At 47.5% G+C, this 20,121-nt stretch overlaps 1 protein-coding gene across 1 annotated transcript in view; it reads right to left on the bottom strand.

Annotated features, from left to right (window-relative positions):
• The window catches only part of LOC144938484 (protein phosphatase EYA1-like), a 65,613-nt gene that overhangs the window by 11,251 nt on the left and 34,241 nt on the right, over positions 1–20,121 (bottom strand). Inside the window, exon 11 of the mRNA XM_078866335.1 lies at positions 15,217–15,306. Coding sequence (XP_078722461.1) covers positions 15,217–15,306 — 90 coding nt within the window. The remainder of the gene's footprint in view (positions 1–15,216; positions 15,307–20,121) is intronic.

Below are 20,121 nucleotides of genomic sequence, written 5' to 3'. Positions count from 1 at the left end.
TCGATCGGCCTCATCAGCCACGTTCGGACCCATAGACGAGACAAAGATTCCCCGTACAGCCTCTAACAGACCGTCGGGGCAAGTGATGAGAAGACACTGATGGACGCCCGTCAACCCTCTCCATCCCCACGGACTGTCAGACATTTGTCGAAGACTGTTTTGTATTCTCTCCTCCGGTTCGTGCAGTTTTGTTCACTTTGTGAATGGTGAACGTGATGTTGGTGCGTGGTTTGGCTTGGTAGCGTCCATCGCCAAAAATAAAAAACGCCAATTCCCACACGGGAAATGCAACTTCCCCGCGTTCGGCAAAGTCTGCCCCCCTGTATTGGATCCAGGAACGCCGCACGGCGCCTCGAGACAATTGGCCAAAACCATCGAGTGAGTGTTTCCGCACGTGGGAGGGAACCCCGGAGTGCCCAGAGAAGAACCCACAAACATCCGAGGGGTGTAACGCTGAGCACAGCCATCTCCAGGCCATCTCTGCAGCCCCCCCCCCCCCGCGTCTACAATGCCTGATCATCCCCTGTGGTTTCCTCTTCAGTGCTTGCCACTCTTAAAATCCCGCTTGGCTTGGTGGCCCTGGAGGGGAAACGTCCAGCCAGCAGCCTGGCCATCTTCCGCGCTCTGGTCAGAGCCAGGGTGTGGCTGGAGTTCCGCCATGTGCGGCTGACCCACGCCGTGCCGGCCTTCAAGGAGCAGTGGGTGATGGAGGAGGCCGTGTGCTCGGTGGCAGATGATGGGGAGCTCTGCATGCTGATATGAGCTACCCGTCGGAGGCCGTCAGACTGCGAGACAGGCTGCGTGCAGATCGAGAGAGAGCGAGAGAGAGCGAGAGAGAGCGAGAGAGTGAGCGAGAGAGTGAGCGAGAGAGTGAGCGAGAGAGTGAGCGAGAGAGTGAGCGAGAGAGTGAGCGAGAGAGAGAGCGAGAGAGAGAGCGAGAGAGTGAGCGAGAGAGTGAGCGAGAGAGTGAGCGAGAGAGTGAGCGAGAGAGTGAGCGAGAGAGTGAGCGAGAGAGAGAGCGAGAGAGAGAGCGAGAGAGTGAGCGAGAGAGTGAGCGAGAGAGTGACCGAGAGAGTGAGCGAGAGAGTGAGCGAGAGAGTGACCGAGAGAGTGAGCGAGAGAGTGAGCGAGAGAGTGAGCGAGAGAGAGAGCGAGAGAGTGACCGAGAGTGAGCGAGAGAGTGACCGAGAGAGTGAGCGAGAGAGTGAGCGAGAGAGTGAGCGAGAGAGAGAGCGAGAGAGTGAGCGTGAAAGTGAGCGAGAGAGTGAGCGAGAGAGTGACCGAGAGTGAGCGAGAGAGAGAGCGAGAGAGTGACCGGGAGAGTGAGCGAGAGATTGAGCGAGAGGTGGGGGTTTACATAAAGCAAAGTTAAAAAAAAATTACGAAATGATGAACGAAGCAAAGTGCCGACTACACCGAGCATTTTCTTGTTTCCACTGATCGTAAAAAAAAGAGAGCCACCGAGCGAGATGGGGCGTGCCGAGGGTGATTTGGACTCAAGAGTCAAACTCGATTATCCTTACTGTTTGGTTCTTTCGGTAAAGTCACGTAGAGAGAAAATAAATTAAATAATAGAATACGACGTTTTGATTGCAACACAAGCCGTCGTCATCAGGTAGAACTACATTTGAGAGAGAGACAAAACACAGACACGGAGACACACAGACAGACACACAAGCAGAGAGAGAGACAACACAGAGACACAGAGAGAGACACACAACATAGACACACAGAGAGAGACACAACACAGAGACACACAGACAGACACAAGCAGAGAGAGACAACTAAGAGACACACAACACAGACACGGAGACAGACAGACACACAAGCAGAGAGAGGCAAAAGCTTCAAATCAATTATCCTTGGTTTAACAGGTAGGCTTTCGCGACCAATATTATCCATAAGTGGTTTCTGTGGTTAGATCGTATAAATATAAATTTGTCGTTAAACCCACCACCACCCGACACGTAAACAAACGGTGCCAATTCGTTACTAGTACAGCACACCAGTGCGTTAGAAAATAAACCCACAATATTTTTCAATTAAATTATCGTTCGTGTTATTGCCCGTCTTTCAAACCCTGACTTTATGATTGTTTACACGTTGGAATGTGTTTGCTGTTTTGCTGTAAATATGTAAAAAAAAACATCCATCTTGAAAATGTTAACTTTGCTTATCAAAGAGCTCTTATCTGGCTATAAATGAAGGCCATTTACCTTGGGGCAGAGGTGGCGCAGTGGCCAACGCTCTGAACCCGTTGAAGGCAGGCTCGATACCCGGTCGAAGGTGAAGTCAGTGGAAAGTTACATCTGAACTCACACCGACTCATACGGTGAAGTATGGTTGAAAAATCCCAAAATGACGATATCGCCAAGTGAGGGTAAAGGAGTCACAGACGCGTGCTTTCCAAATCGTTACATTTTTTAAGTGTGCCAAGCAAATGAAAATTTCTATGAACTCTGTGAATTCACACACACGGAGCACAACACCTTTGGTTGATTGCGAAGTTTGCAAAACGTTGCTTTTAAAATCGGCGAATTTTAAGTTTTCAGCTTTGAAATCGGCTTTTCACAGCCGGAGCTCAAAATCCGCTGGCGAACAAGCGACTCTTTGTGAAATCCTCGCCTCCGAGTTTACGAGCCAACAATAATTTGTCCTGTTCCGCGAAATCCGTGCTCGTAAACAAATTGCTTCGTTAATATTAACGCGGTATTCTCCGTATTATAAGACGTACTTTATTTCCCTATTTATTACAGCAAAAGTTAAGGGGCGGCGGGGGGAGTGGCGAATCGTAATCCAGAAGGGTTGTGTGACCAGATCTGTCTAACACCGGACACAAACACGGGGGTGCGTCTTACTTTCCGGAGCGTAAGAAATCATCGATTCCGCAGTTGTTTTAAAGAGCAGTGATATCAAGTGCAGGTCGTGTGCCTGTACGTGAGCACGTGCCGTTGTCAATATCCGCCCTTTCATCCGCTGCCTCCGCTGAGAGCTCAACGTTGTGATGGCCCCATATCCCGCCGGAGAGTTTCACTTTTTTACGCCACACGCCACGGCAAAGTCGCGGATTGCTGGCGATTGCCTAAAGTAACCCCTGCCCTGTAAAAAAATAAAATAAAAACGATGGTGTACAAACAGGAGGGGGGGGGGGGGAAACCCCAACTCAGTAGGGGGATTGCGGCGAGGGACGAGGGGAAAAAAAAATAACAACCCTCAAAACGTAACTTTGTACAACTCCGCTGTTTGTTTGCATTTCGCACGGGGTCGCTTCAGCGTAGGGCACGTGAATTCCCGCGCGCACGAGCGCTGGGCCCCGAGACGCGGATTCCCCCTGGCACACGCGGCTCTCCGCTCGCTTGCATTGGAAACAGATGTTGTCTGGGCCCGGGTACAAGGCATCCAGACGGCCAACATCCTGCCTCGATCGTTTCAAAGAAAATCGCAGCCAAAACGGCTCACCTCTCTTGCCCCTTTACCGGTGAGAAATATAAGCGCCACACGACCAAATAAGCCTTGCCCTTACCTTGAAAATGCCACGACTTAAAAACAAAAAAGATTAAACCGCCGAGTTTTGCCTTACCTAAAAAAAAAACGGGTAAGTTAGGGGGCTGAAAAAAAACTGTTCCTTGTCCTCTTCGTACGAGGTCGCGATTTAGTCGCGATGTCTAATCAGCTCCGAGCCTTCCCCCGAAAGCGCGAGTGCCCAACGGACGCAGGCTTGTAAATAAGTCGGGGCGAGCTGGTGACCCAATTCTGCGGAGGGGTGCACGATAAACAAAAAAGAAAAGAGTACGCACGGCTCACAGCGCCGCATTGTGTAGGGCCCCCAACCTTTCGCAGGAAGGTGGGGGCCATGATTGTGACAAATAGTCACAGCGAGGGCATTTATCAACGGGCGCTTGCGCGTACACAATGAACATTCATCACGTTCGGACAAACAAAATGCGTGCGGCTGTGTAAAAGAAAAAAGCGTTGCGAATGTATAACGCGGTTATAAATCAGTGAATGAGCAACGCCAAAATCGTGCTCCCCATCGAAGAACAAAAGCCACCGTTGAGACGCGCTTGAGAAACGCACGAGCGTGTGTGCGTGCGCGTGTGTGTGTGTGTGCGACGACGACACCAGTGACGATTATATGAACCGGTCCTGGGCCTCCCCTATGTCGACTCGGCCTCAAATGAATACTACCTGGTGCGGTGTGTAAAAACAGCGCCACTCGGGCGTGCTGTGGGCCACCCACGCCCTCGTGTGCCACAGTGCCGGCCTTCATAGGTGCTCGCTAACAGCACTTGCCTCAACAGCTTGTTGAGGCTACACGGGGGATCTTAATATGTGTGTGCCGTGTTTACACGCACACGTACGCGACGTGTGCACACGCGCACAGACGCAGCGTTGATTGCATTAGCGTGTGACCGCGAGCGAACCATTTAACGCACAGCAGGCGACCACATGTTGATTGCGCAGAGGTCAGAGGTGAAACTAGCCCCAGCAGTCCAATGAGAACATAAGGACTTAATTGTTCCCAAGAGAGTTGGCCTGCCCTTGACCCGAGCCCTGAGCCCCCCTTTTTTCTCTTCAAAATAGCGGATTGTGGGGGGCACGTTGCACTTGGCCAGTTTGCTCCAGGTGGTGCAGCCACTCCGGCACGACTGTTCTCCGAAGCTCGGGGAATCGATGATGATGCAATTTGAACTCATGTGTATTCTTGGTTCTTTCGGTAAAGTCACGTAGATAGAAAATAAAAATAAAATTAAAAATGTATTAAAATAAAATGAACGTATATACTTTATTTAATAAAGGGGCGCCACGGTGGCGAGATGTTAATTACCTCGCCTGGTATGCGTGCGGTCGGGGGTTCGATCCCGACCCTGACGCCTGCTGCTGTATATTTGGAGTTTTGCATGTTCTCCCCGTGGTCGCGTGGATTTTTTTTTCTCCGGGTCCTCCGGGTATTTCCTTCCACATTTTAGAAACACGCGTTGAGATGATTTAGATTACTTTGGTGCTATAAATGTCCAAACGATCGGCCACTTTGTTGAGCTATCATTTGTGGCCAGGTCGCTTCTGAATAATTAATGTAATACCTCAATGGGCTTTGCCTGGTAAGATGGGGGTGGTTTAGTTTTTGTATTTGTGTGTGTGTGTTTGGGTGATTTGTTCATCTTTCTTGTACTGTTTGTTGTTGTAACGTTCCTGTCCGCCCCTACTGGACATCTGTAATAAAAAAAGCTTATAGCTCATCGCATTCCTCCAGTATAAATAAATATTATTATTGTGATGCTCGTTACCAGAAGCAAACGCTCAGTGCACCACCGTAACGCGTTCGTTTGCGGGAAATGGAAGATTCGACCATGCCCGTCCGGTGCTCGCTGAGCTGCACTGGCTTCTGGTTGCCCAACGAACACGTGATGAGGTCATCACACTCATTGCACACAAAGAGTGCTTGCCACAAATGAACCACGGTACCTCGCTGATCTCGTCAAGGAGCGTAAACCATCGCGCGAACTCCGGTCATCCTCGCTGCAGCGGCCGTTGGCTAACCGTCGAACAAAACTGTCTCCGCATCGCGCGCTTTCAGATGCGCTTCTGCGGCCGTCTGGAACGCTCTTCCTCCCGATATTAGGAAGCCACTGGAGCTATGCACTTTAAAACCTCGATAGAAATCTCATTTACTTCAGAACTGCTTTTTGTGTTGAGTTTGTTGTCCTTCCCCCGCACCTCTGATTAGCACGGTTGGCTATGTACGGTTCAAAAGGTCAACATAATACATATGTTCACACGTGCCTACGTACACACGTTCAGACATACATGGACGCAGGGCTTCATTGCCGCTGGAGCCTACCGCGGTGGGCCAAGGTCCGACTATTTAGTTGGCTACACACACTCCTCATGGGTGGAGCGGTGGTGCAGTAGTTGGCGACTGCACTATGAACCGGGTGACCCGAATTCCATTTCTGGCCACGGTTAACATCAGTGGCGAGTGACATTTGGAACTGGGCCGACCGTGCTAATCGAAGGTGCGTGGGGAAGGAAAACAAACTAAACACAAAAGCAGTTCAAAAGAAATTATTTTTAAATCTGACAATAAACGGGCTTTTTAAGCAGGTCACGTGACTCCCTTTAATCTGGACTGCCCTCAGAACCAGGTGTGACGTCTCAGGGGTCAGTTAATAGTGTCCATCGGTAAAACAATTGCATATTAATAAGAATATCTATTTTTTTTAAACCTGGGATAGCCACATTTCATTTTTTGTCCACCTCCAGATCGGCGAGGTCGTATGGAGGGGGGGAGCACAGAGTGTGAAGCGGCTAAGCCCGCGGAGCCGCGTGACTCGCATGAGTCGTGGGGGACACTGATCCGAGCCAGCGGTGTCGGGACGGCCCATGGGGCCATTCCTGTGCCCACCGATCCCCAATTGCTGGTGGCCATGGGGGGAGGGACACCGTGTTGCCCGGCTCCTACTTACGGCACGCAACTCCATTGAGCGCACGCAGCGCTGCAGTTGGGGCAAGCGACGAATGTTCTCTACCACCCCCCCCTCCCCCCCTAATAATAGGCTTCCCCAGTTTGACCCGCTCGGAGATTTGAGTGAATTCCTCCGCCGCGATCAGCCAGGTGAATGAAACCCGGGTAAATTGAGCGTAACCTGGGCCATTGTGCGGCGCTGAGCACCGGCAGGGTGGAGTCTCCGATGAGGTTGGATGCATATTCACGGTGGGTTTCGCACTGCGAGGAAGACAGCCGTGCTCTTCATGCAGCCTGACTATGAAACTACAATCTACTTTTCGATTTAAAGCTTTCGTGACTGCAGGGATTCATCTTCTTGGTTCTCTCGGTAAAGTCACGTAGAAGGGAAGTAATAAAATAATAAAAATAAAACATAATAAAATAATATAATAATATAATATAATTTTATTATGTTTTATTTTTATTATTTTATTACTTCCCTTCTGCGTGACTTTACCGAAAGAACCAAGAAGATACAATCAAATTATTTTTGTTATACCAATTTCTTTATCAGAAGCGACCCTGGCCCGACTGGGGGATCGCTACTCGTGGACACCCCATGAATGGTCGCACGTCGGAGTTGTCGTGGTTTGAATTCACATTTTGGCTCACTTTGACCATCTTAATTCGTTTTATTTCTCACGTGATTGTCTTTTTCGCACTGTTGCGTTCTACTAACCGTCTCCTTCAATACGCATTGCTTTTTGCTTTTAAACAAGGGATTCTTACACATACGGTGTGTGTATCGTGAGTGTAAGAAAAATCGACCTTGATCGAATGCATCATTGACATGTCCAGAGGTCACAAAAGTGGTTACTTTCCGGATATGAAAAACTCAGACATACAATTAACCAAATGTTTATCTCGTAATTATCAACCTATAAACTATAGCCTGTACCACTTGCGCAGCATCATGCAAAGGAGGCAAAGGAGGCTGGGAAACCAATTGCATAGCAACATTCACTCGAGTATAGAGCTCTTTTTCAGAAGTGACCAGGCCACAAATGATAGCCCAAAGAAGTGGCTCATCACGCGGAAATGTATCGCAGCGAAATACTGGAAATGCACGTTTCCAAATGTGGAGAGAGAAACCGGAGGACCTGCAGAAAAATCCACGCGACCACGGGAGAGAGAACAACTCCACATATACAGGCGCTCAGGGTTCGGGATTGAACCCACGACCTCCTGCGTACCAGGCGATGTAAATAACATCAAGCCACTGCGGTGCCCCACGCGAGTTTGTGTGGGGCACTATTAAGTCGGAAGGTCATAGGCACAACGAGTTGACCTACGGTCTACCACAGGGGGTCAGTGGCTACGAGACGGTGGCTACAGGACGGTGGCTCGTTGCTAAACAACGCCACTAAGCGGTCCTTAAAGAGCCGCATGCAGCTCTTCCAGAGCCGTAGGTCTTGCCGACCCCCTGGTCTACAAGGTGCGGATTACTGTTGTGCAGTTGGATGCCATTGCCTTGCTACCTCCTGCCAGTTTCCTTTCCTCCTTTGTTGTCTGCACGGGGGGGAGGGGGTCGCACTGAGCTGCTGCCGCCTTCGCCGAATGCTTAGCCAGGTGAGTTAAACGCTTTGGTCCGTGTGAAGCGAGGCGCAAAAAATCTTGGCGAAAAAAAGAGACTCAATTATGTTTTTCGGTCGCCCACTTAAGTCCTTTGCGTTTGCACAACAGAGGCGTTCTAAGCGGGGATTTGTCTGTGGCCTCTAAGTGGGGTTTAAGTGCTTGCGGAGAAAAAAAAAACAAGTACAAAAAAACACGAATTGTCCAGTGGTGAAATGGGCCATGTAAAACAACACCGGGATTCATTTGTTGAAATTTAATTCATTGATTTCCCTGCACTCCTGAGAACGTTTGTTACGTGCGTATTACAAATGTAAGTTCTTGTTGTTGTTGTTGTAATCGTTGTTCTTTCAGTCAGGTGAGATCCTTTTGAGACTATGTCTGTTTTCTTGGTTCTTTCGGTAAAGTCACATAGAAGGGAAGTAATAAAATAATAAAAATAAAACATAATAAAACAATTCTCACGACGTTTCGGCTACAACGCAAGCAGCCGTCACCTGAAGACGGCTGCTTGCGTTGTAGCCGAAACGTCGTGAGAATTGTTTTATTATGTTTTATTTTTATTATTTTATTACTTCCCTTCTACGTGACTTTACCGAAAGAACCAAGAAGATTAATCCCTGCAGTCACGAAAGCTTTAAATCGAAAACTATGTCTGTTGTTTTACAATGGAGGTCTGGATTGCAGGACATTGCAAGGGCAAAGACCAAGAGAACACAACTGAAAAAGTATTAATTTGTTTGAAACAATCACATTTTTTAAATCATTGGTGACAAATTAGCACAACGATATACACCGGCTAGATGAGGCAGAGACAACGATCAGAAGCATTTGCGCTCAAATTAAATAAGCGATGAATCCGATTGAGTGCGATGCCATGTAGCTCCAAGTCTCGAAGCATCGTGGGTAAAATCGCCAGCACCTCGTGTTAATTCTGGGCCCGTGCCACGGTCATCTGCAGCGCTGTGGTTGCGCGAGTCTCTTGAGATTGCACGGACAAAAGCGCTGCTGGCTGACGCCTGCGGTGGCGCACGCGAAAGCCGATCGAATCGAATCACAACCTCCGTAACGACTGCTATTTGCGCCATTCTTAGAGCGGGCAATGTCCCCACGAAGTCGTTATGTCACGCTGATGGGTATGGTCGGCTGGTCGACAGTAGTTTTTTGCAGTCGGGGACAATGCTGCCATCTACTCTCAATTGACTAAATTTTTTTAATTTCCGAAAAAAAAATATTTTGGACCGTGTCACTGACTCACGTGGGCAACTCTTGTCCGGACGATGCCACGCGACCTTTTAACGTCCACTGTGAGGCAAGGCGGCGCGTAGTTTATGGTCAATACACCCGCGCCGTATTAACCAGGGTGGCCGTGGCGAGCTGCCTGGCTCCCACACGACCCCTACGACCCGCCCCCCCCCGCCTTAAACGGTCGCTCACCCCTCCCCACCCCACCCCATCACATCCCACCACCCACCCACCCCCTGCCGTCGTTAAGCCACCAAATGTAAAATAAAAACAGCTGCACTGCTCGTGCGCGAGCTTAGGGAGCCCACAGGAGAGGGCCGTGTAGCACGGGGGGGAGCGGATCTGCCTGTAAATCGAAACACAAAAAAAAATTGACTGAATTGGCTCCAGCTGAGTCGGGCTGCGTCCACGCGGTGGGGAGACCACGTGGAGGTGGAATGCGATGGGAGTCACGGCAGTCAATCGCTGCCTCAATGGATGGACTAACTTGATCATTGTCCCCTCGGGGTGGTGGCAGTGGTGTTGGTGGTGGTCGAACTGGTTGTGGTGGTGGTGGTGGTGTGCTGGTCATGGTGGACGGGGTGCTGGTGGTGGTGATTGTACTGGTTATGGAGGTAACGGTGGCAGTGGTGTTGGTGGTGGTCGTACTTGTTACGGTGGTGGTGGTGGTGATGCTGAAGATGTGGGTGGTGATATTGTAGGTGATGTTGTTGGTGATGGTGGTGCTGAAAATAGTCTGGGTGCTGGTGATGCTGCTGCTGCTCGTGGTTGTGGTACTGGTTGTGGTACTGATCGTGGTGATGGTACTGGTTATGGTGATGGTACTGGTTATGGTACTGGTTGTGGTGATGGTACTGGTTGTGGTACTGATCGTGGTGATGGTACTGGTTATGGTACTGGTTGTGGTGATGGTACTGGTTATAGTACTGATCGTGGTGATGGTACTGGTTATGGTACTGGTTGTGGTGATGGTACTGGTTATGGTACTGGTCATGGTGATGGTACTGGTTATGGTACTGGTCATGGTGATGGTACTGGTTATGGTACTGGTTGTGGTGATGGTACTGGTTATGGTACTGGTCATGGTGATGGTACTGGTTATGGTACTGGTCATGGTGATGGTACTGGTTATGGTACTGGTCGTAGTGATGGTACTGGTTATGGTACTGGTCGTGGTGATGTTGATGCAGTGACGCTGTTGGTACTCCTGGTGATGGTTGAAATGTTGCATTTATTTAATAAATTAACAAACAAAAAAACCCACTTCCGTTCGTCTCATTTATTTATTCTCATGGCAACGATTTCCAATAATTGAAGTGGCTAAATAATGTTTTAAGGAAATGTCAAGGGAGTGGGGCAAAACAGGAGTTGTGGTCGAGACTTCTTGGAAAGGACTGAAAGGGCCCCAACACTAATTAGACGAACACTCGGAGGCTCCCGCATGGAAGAATGTGAACCCACAAACTGGGATCACCGCAGTGTTCTCGTGTCTGTGAACTGTGATCACAGCAGTGACCTCGTGACTGTGAACTGTGATCAGAGTCCTCGTGACTGTGAACTGTGATCACTGCAGAGTTCTCGTGTCTGTGAACTGTGATCACAGCAGTGACCTCGTGACTGTGAACTGTGATCACAGCAGTCTCCTCGTGTCTGTGAAGTGTGATCAGCGTCCTCGTGTCTGTGAACTGTGATCTCAGCAGTGACCTCGTGACTGTGAACTGTGATCACAGCAGTGACCTCGTGATTGTGAACTGTGATCACAGCAGTGACCTCGTGTCTGTGAACTGTGATCTCAGCAGTGACCTCGTGTCTGTGAACTGTGATCACAGCAGTGACCTCGTGACTGTGAACTGTGATCACAGCAGTGACCTCGTGTCTGTGAACTGTGATCACAGCAGTGACCTCGTGACTGTGAACTGTGATCACAGCAGTCTCCTCGTGTCTGTGAAGTGTGATCAGCGTCCTCGTGTCTGTGAACTGTGATCACAGCAGTGACCTCGTGATTGTGAACTGTGATCACAGCAGTGTCCTGGGTTGGGTCTCTCAAATGATCACCTGACGTACCCCCAACCCCCCTCAATTGTACAAAGTGAGCTGCACGTCACTCAATCACCGTAAGCCATGATCTATTTTACTGCTGGAAGAAGTCCTCCAACTGCTCATCGGAGCTGCAATGGCACAATCGATCTTACTCCTGTACAGGGGCCGATCGCAGCACTCCGCCAATGCGTTAGACGTCCTGTCGGCAACGTTCTCTCCTTTGGCTTCTATCGTGTCACCAGTCTCGTTCATCCACCGTCATCCCGTACAGCCAAATTGGCGTCGCAGATTTCCGTTTGTTCTTTCCGTCTCTCGGTGTTATCCCAAGCAAGGATCTCTCCATTCTTGTTCGTGCACATTTTCACCTTTTCTATTTTCTTCCAAAACATTAATACGTATATTAACATCCAATAATCCTAAAATAACCAATGTAACTTCACATAACGTCAACTTAATATTACACACCGTACTGATTTGCAACAATACTCGTTAGAGCCACTGAGATAACATCAAACAACGCTTCGCACGGATAGACTGCATCTACACAAAACTCGACCCAAATCCCAAATGTAACCCTTAACATAATCCTACACATCCGACACAGACCTCCCCTTATCTGCTGATCTTAACCATGGATGCAACATTACCTCTAACCGCTCACATCAAAGGAAACCTTAGTTACTTGGTTAGTCCTCTGCATCCCCTATGGGACATGAGGCTGCATTGCTGCATTGACATCTCTTGATTGCCCCGGACACCCTTGCAAACGAGACTTTTCCCATCTCAAGCCACTGTCCAGATCCGAAACATTTTTAAACAAATAACTAATTTCATGGCCCAAATCTCACGGCAATGGATATTCCCAGGCAGTCTCAACTTCTTAAAACTCCGATTTAAAGCTTTTGTGACTGCAGGGATTCATCTTCTTGGTTCTTTCGGAAAAGTCACGTAGAAGGGAAGTAATAAAATAATAAAAATATAACATAAAATAATTCTCACGACGTTTCGGCCACAACAGGTGAGGACGGCTGCTTGCGTTGTGGCCGAAACGTCGTGATAATTATTTTATTATGTTTTATTTTTATTATTTTATTACTTCCCTTCTACGTGACTTTACCGAAAGAACCAAGAAGATTCTTAAAACTCCGTTCCACGTGCACGGCAAGACTTGCCCAGCCAGGATTGTTCACCCGACAACGCTGGGGAGGGGGGGGGGGTACGAAGCCTTCTCGAGCGCAGCTTCACTGACCCCTAACTCCTAGCCCTGCCAACTGGACATCCTAAATGCGACGAGCGTCTCTCAGTTCCGTGGTCTGTGCAAGACGACGCGCACCTGTTCAGACTCGCCTTCCCATAAAATCAAAACATTTGATAAGGGGGGGAATTTTTTTTATTCATTTGTAATTTATCATATATATTTTACGACTAACTGTTCTGATGCTCCATTGGAACCTCATTTGCCAGTAAAAAATATGATAATTGTTTTTTTACCCTTCTATCTGGCAACAAAACTGACACCTTTTTTTACAAAGAGTCATGTTTGCATAGACCACAATACCTGCAGCTGTAATGCGAACAAAAAACACAACTCTGATAATATATGCACTGTCCTTGAAGTTGATTGGTCCACACCCGAGACAGCTTTCCTTAGAGCCTAGTCTCACATGGGTTGTGCACGGATGCACTTGATTTTGGCGCGCGGTTACAATTCACTTTGCTCAAGTCGGTGTCGGCCGCCGCCGAGGGTGTGACGGCTTTCTGCTTTCACTCCTATTGCTCCGTGCCCCCCGGTACCGTTCCCGTTCCGCTGTCGTGCGCACCGATGCCTACTTTAGTGAGGGCGATATTGGCGCGTTAAATACAGATCGATTGATTGACTAAAACACGAAGCAGGCTCAACCCCCTGCTTAGCTGCTGAGATATGACGAGATCATCCGGCAATGTCTCTAGACCCTACCAGGTAGACGCGAACCCTTGCAATGTGCCACTTCTGTGTTGAGCGTGTCAGCCACCGGATAACCATCTGTCCAGTTATTAATATAATACACAATGAAACTTTGAAAACAAATCTCAACTATTGTTTTTATTTTACTAAGTAAGGCCCACTGAGCTATATAACTTCTTTGTCAGAAGCGACCTGGCCACAAATGATTGCTAAACGAAGTGGCTTATCACGTGGAAATTTATAGCAACCAAACACTAAAAATGCATGTTGATTCTATATGTGGAGATAAAAACTGGAGGACGCGGACAAAAAAAATCCACGCGACCACGAGGAGAGACACGCAAACTCCAAATATACAGCAGCAGGCGTCAGGGTCGGGATCGAACCCACGACCTCCTGGATACCAGGCGAGGTAGTTAACATCTCACTGTACAATGATCCAAATTCATTGACATCGATAGAGGGCAGTGACATGACCAAGCAGGAGCATATTCTTAGGTTTTTTCGGTAAAGTCACGTAGGTAAAAAATGTAAATTAATTTTTACCTACATGACTTCTTAGGTTTTTTCGGTAAAGTCACGTAGGTAAAAAATTTAAATTAATTTTTACCTACATGACTTCTTAGGTTTTTTCGGTAAAGTCACGTAGGTAAAAAATTAAAATTAATTTTTACCTACCTGACTTTACCGTAGGTAAAAAATTAAAATTAATTTTTACCTACCTGACTTTACCGAAAAAACCTAAGAATATGAATCCTTGCAGTCACGAAAGCTTCAAATCTAGAAGCAGGGGCATGCTCGACGCTCGTTGCCGAGGTTCTGGGCTCGAGGCCGTCCTGGTTTTTACTGCGGCCGTATTCACCGCAAATACTTTGCACCATCTGCTTCACAGTGGACGGTAGAGATCACGTGACATTAGTAGAAATATGGTAGGCCACGTGTGCTGTAGTCGAACTCCAAATGATCGCATTGTTCAAGGCCGTAACTATAATATATATTGGGGGGGTGGATACACCCCCCCCCCAATATTCAAATATGCTCAAAATGTCCCCCCCGATATATTGCTATAAAAATAAAAATTGCTATGCTATGTAAATAAAAATAACAATTTGCTAAACCTTGGCCACAATATCTGGACTTGTCTTCATATAAATCAATGCATAGATTTCTGTTCATACGATTGTGGTTATGGTTCATACTCTTAGGTTTTTTTCGGTAAAGTCATGTAGGGAAAAATAAGTAATAAAAATAATTTATTTTTATTATAAATACTTTATTTGTATTAAAAAGAACTTATTTCTATTATTTATTTTACCTACAAAAAAACCTAAGAGTATGAATCCTTGCAGTCACGAAAGCTTCAAATCTAGAATTGTGGTTATGGTGGTACTTTATTAATCCCTAATCTCTGCAATTACATACAATGAAACAAGAAATGGTAAAAAAGTAAAAACAGAGCAATGTGATACATTACACTATTAGACATTGTTGTAAAAAATGAATAAAAAGTCCATGCCATGTGTTAGTGATTTTTTAAATATTTTAGGCAGGAAATTCGTTTTCAAATTTATATTTTTTTTCTGGGGGGGGGACCCCCAGACCCCCTGGAAGATTTCCCCCCCCCCCAATGTTGACTCCATGGCTGTGGCCTTGGCATTGTTTAAGTTTACTTGCCAATTACTTCATTGGGCACCTTCGCCGCTACGCACTACTCCGGACTAGAATCGTCCCGTGAAACGCGGCAAACCTTTGCGACAGCCTCGCGCTATGAGAATTGCGCGAACGTCAAATGCGCCTGTCGATTCCGTTTCGGTGGATGGCAGTGGAGGATCCGGTTTGGGCCCGGGGTCCGGGTGTGGATCGGGCAGCGAGCGAACGTGGGTCGATGCAGCGACGGGAAGCTCACCTCCAGGTCGTTGAAGAAGAGATGGGTGTCTGCCAGGTTGAAGATCAGCTCCTCCATGCGCAGCCCCAGGGCCATCGAAGCCGCGTGATCCTGCACGAGAGTACGTGGCCCACGCGGGCGGTCGTTACCGTGGGGCAGTGTTGTAGTAATAGGTTTTTTACCCTTTCAACTGGTACAAAAACTGACACCTTTATACAAGGGATCATGTTTGCAATAACCACAACACAAGCAGTCAAATTGCAAACAAAAAGAAGCAACTCTGATAATGATAATGATATGCACTGTGCTTGAAGTTGTATAAAGGTGTCAGTTTTCGTACCAGATAAAAGGGTATAAACCTATTACTATATTTTGCTACTGGTAAAGGAGGTCTCATAGTGTAAATGCTTACCCCGAGCTCTCAATACTCTGATAGTGCGCTGTTTTTGAGTTGTACGCCTTTTGGCGTCATCTGGTCCAACACCAATGGAGACTAGGCTCTAAGGAAAAGCTGTCTCGGGTGTGGACCAATCAACTTCAAGGACAGTGCATATCATTATCATTATCAGAGTTGTTTCTTTTTGTTTGCATTTTGACTGCTTGTGTTGTGGTTATTGCAAACATGACGCGTTGTATAAAGGTGTCAGTTTTTGTACCAGATAAAAGGGTAATAACCTATTACTATATTTTGCTACTGGTAAAGGAGGTCTCATGGTGTAGGGCAGTGTTCTTCGTTGCAAGGGCCCCCGGTGGCCTTTAGTGAGGCCCCCGACAATACGCAATCGTGAAAACACCCCTTTGGAGCCGGTGAGGCGGCCCTCATACTGACGTCTTATCGGCGAAAGTGGCTGCCCCCCTCTGAAAATGAGTGAAGAACACTGCCATGGTGGAAGCTATGAACGATGTGTCCCGTGAGTCGGTAGCATGGCACTGACTGCCGTCTCCTCCAATCTTTGCTCAGTGGGTGTTCGCTCCTTCTCCTTTGCTGCACCCACTGTCTGGAATGCTCATCTCCCGCCCATTCGTGCTGTTTGCTCCCTACCGCTGTTCAAGTCAAGGCTCAAGACCTGCCTATTAACTTCTGTCTGTGAATGTCTCTTCTCTTAAAAACAATCTGCTTGCGGAAATTCCGCGAATAGATCCCAACAGAATGTGTGCCGCCCAATTCCCGCGAACTGTCCCACAGCCAATCAGCAGCCAGGGTATGTGCTGAGGAGGCTCCGGGCTAACGAAAATGAATAAAGAGAGTGTTCATAATCAACGTTTTTGGGTTTAGATCGCGTTATTTATAAATGTGTCATAACCCTCCACCACCCGACACGGCCAATCAGTAAAAAAGTGTCACGTTGACAAAAGACAAATAGTTCACTACTTTAGCCCACCGGTGTGTTGAAGCGTGAAACCACAACATTTACTATTTGAGTACGACGCTTCGCTGGTAATTGCATCCAGCTTCATCGGGCAATTCGCCAGTGTCGGGTGGTGGAGGGTTACGACACATTTTTAAATAACGCGATCTAAACCCAAAAACGTTGATTATGAATAATATTGGTCGCGAAAGCCTCCCACGTGTTAAGCCTACGTGTTAAAGAGAGTGTTGGTACAATGACGATCACGGAGATGTCACAAGCCACAGAGGGCACGTGTCGTCGGTCTGTCACGGCGTAGCATAAAGCACAGGGATCGTGCACCATGTGGGCAATGTAGAGCGTGCTGTATGTGTACACACCACTTTGTGTGAATGGGTTGTTGACCCTGCACGAGCCCACCAGCCAACTGACGGCGAGTGACATCCAAAACCCGAATATGCAGAGCTGTCGGCTTCATGAAAATTCACTTCCTATGATCACTGATTTCGAAAAGTTTACTGGTTTGGCCATGTTTGTTTGTTGTAGTACGGAGTAAGACTGATGGCCTTAATCTAAGTTATTTTATTATGTTTTATTTTTATTGTTTTGTTATTGTTTTATTATTTCCATTCTACGCGACTTTACCGAAAGAACCAAGAAGATGAATCCCTGCAGTCACGAAAGCTTTAAGTCGAAAATTAATCTAAGTTGTCTTGTGGTTGCTGTTTGATTTGCATCCCACTGAGATTTTTGCACACAGCGTTGCTGTACGGTGTTTTTTTCTGCAATGTTTTGCTGTCTTTTCTTGGAATTTCTGTTTGCACTTAGTCACATATTCACTTTAAGAGGTTTTCTTGTTCATGTTTTTGTTTGTTGTGGTTGCACCCGATTCAAGAGCCGAATGGCTCACAGGGCTCTACCTAATAAATGAACTTGAACTTGAACTCGCTCACACACGGAGACCCCCAAATAGTCTCGTGACCGGTTGGAGGCCAAGTGCGGTCAGGAGACGGTGGTGTTGGCCAGCCGCATGCCAGACCACCTTTGCGTTCCCATCGCCGATGTTCACAAACGACATCGGCTGCTCATTTAAGGCTGCGTCCGACCAATGGGGTGACCCAGGAACGGTTCAAATTTCAGCCACCACCGGTGTTGGCCGTGGCCGGAAATCTCACACACAGGGGTCGCCGGGTTCGCATCGCATCGCGGTACCTGCTGCACCGCTGCTCGCTACACGCACGCACACAAGACAAAGATCCCTCATATGGCCTTAACAGACTTTTCAGGCGATTGCCATTGGTGAGCACCACGCCTGGACGCCTTTGTCTCCTAATTGTTTACACACCATCACACCAGGCGCTCATTTGAGGCAGAGTCGACTTAGGGGGAGGCCCGCTACCGGTTCAGATAATCGTCGCTGGTGGTGGCCGCGAGCGGGAATCGAACTTGGGTCGCCGGGTCCGTAGCGCAGCGCTCTAACCGCCTCGCCACCACTCCCCGCGCGCACACGCACCCGACTATACGACCAAGGTGGCCTCGATCATCTGCCATCGGCAATGAGAACCTAAAGCAATTACGGGTACAATACCCAAGCAGTTTGGGCAGATGGTTCTTTTCAATGGCACAATCAATTAAAAGTGCCTCCCATCGCGGCCCGCTGCCGCTGTACGAGTGCTGAGCGTGTACGGCAGCGGAGAGCGCGTTTGCGTTACAGCCACTCTCCTGAGAGTGGCCCCCATCGCGCGCGGCGGGGGGGGGGGGGTGGTGGGGGGTTTATCGGCCTCCGGTCGCCACCGGCGTCACCACCAAACGCCGGTCGGGGTCCATGAGGAGGAGGCCCCTGTAATGCAACTGGCAGTCCTCACCTCGTCACGGCTATTAAAGCGGATGGCGGTAGTGGAGGAGGAAATGGGGACCGAAGAGCGGAAATTGCTGAGTGTTTGGTGGACGCGGTGGGGGGGGGGGGCAGGCTGTGAGTGAGGGGCGATAGCGGGCGGTGTGGGGGGGTGGAGATGGGCGCCGTGGTGTCGAGATGTTAACTGCCTCGCCTGGTCTACAGGAGGTCGTGGGTTCGATCCCGACCCCGACGCCTGCTGCTGTATATTTGTCTCTCTCCCCGTGGTAGCGTGGACTTTTCTCCGGGTCCTCCGGTTTTTCCCTTCACATTTAGAATCAACATCACGCGTTTAGAGTATTCGGCTGCTGTAAATGTCCACGTGATAAGCAACTTCGTTGAGCTATCATTTGTGGCCAGGTCGCTTCTGAAAAAGAGCTATGTAGCTCAGTGGGCCTTACCTGGTAAAATAAAATGAATCAATCATAGTTTATAGATGGGAGAGAGCGGTGGGTGAAAAGGAATGGATACAGTGGTGGTGGTGACTGGCACAGTGTGTTGTTAAACAATGCAACCCAGATACTCACTAATATTACGGATATTGTTTTAAAGGACGTAACGATAAATTAATTAGTTGAAATTGATCCTTATACTCATGACGGATGTATTCAATAGCAGTGTTAAGCATTTATTATTTCTAATTCATGTAGGTGTTGTATAGTTTTTACATCAAAGTGCATTCCACAGATGCACAAAGAATACAATCTACATGCACCACGGTGGAAAAATATAAACAGTTCAGAGATCTAATTATAAACCCTGAATTGTGGTAATGGCTTTGTTAACAGAGGTTCTTGGGTTAGATCCGTGAATATAAATGTGTCGTTAAACCCGCCACCACCCGACACAGCCAACTAGTAAGGTTTGTCACGTAAACAGAACGTGCCAATTCGTCACTAGTAGAGCACACCGGTGTGTTGGAGAGTAAACCCACAACATTTACAATTCTAGTACACGGTGGGTTTACTCTCCAACACACCGGTGTGCTGTACTAGTAACGAATTGGCAAGTTCTGTTTACGTGACAAACCTTACGATTTGGCTGTGTCGGGTGGTGGCGGGTTTAACAACACATATTTACACGATCTAACCCCACAAACCTCTATTATGGATATTGGTCGTGAAATTCTTCGCGTTAAAATGGCATTGTTGTTTATGGGAATTGGTATATCCTATAACTTGTATGAGAACATTGTCACGGTTTTTTTTATTGTAATAGTTACTCGCTGGTAATTTGTCTAACTTGAAAAGATATATTTTCAGTTTGATTTAAGTGTCTAAACAATAATATACAGTATAGTGTCAGCCAACTTTACGACGTTGCACATATGTACAATAAAAAAAATATGCTCTTTAAATATTTTCGAATACATCTTCTTGGTTCTTTCGGTAAAGTCACGTAGAATGGAAATAATAAAATAAAAAACAGAAAACATAATAAAATAATTCTCACGACGTTTTGGCCACAACGCAAGCAGCCCTCCTCAGGTGGAGAACAGGTCTGTCTAGAAGACAGAGTCTGAATGACACACAACGCAAGCAGGACGGCTGCTTGCGTTGTGGCCGAAACGTCGTGAGAATTATTTTATTATGTTTTATTTTTATTATTATTTGGTAACTTTCGGTTAAGATTTTATTTTTATTATTTTATTATTTCCATTCTACGTCACTTTACCGAAAGAAC

The sequence above is a fragment of the Lampetra fluviatilis genome, chromosome 22 (genome assembly GCF_964198595.1).
Source record: "Lampetra fluviatilis chromosome 22, kcLamFluv1.1, whole genome shotgun sequence".
NCBI classification, from domain to species: Eukaryota; Metazoa; Chordata; class Hyperoartia; order Petromyzontiformes; family Petromyzontidae; genus Lampetra; species Lampetra fluviatilis.
This window is presented reverse-complemented; position numbering and strand designations above follow the sequence as displayed.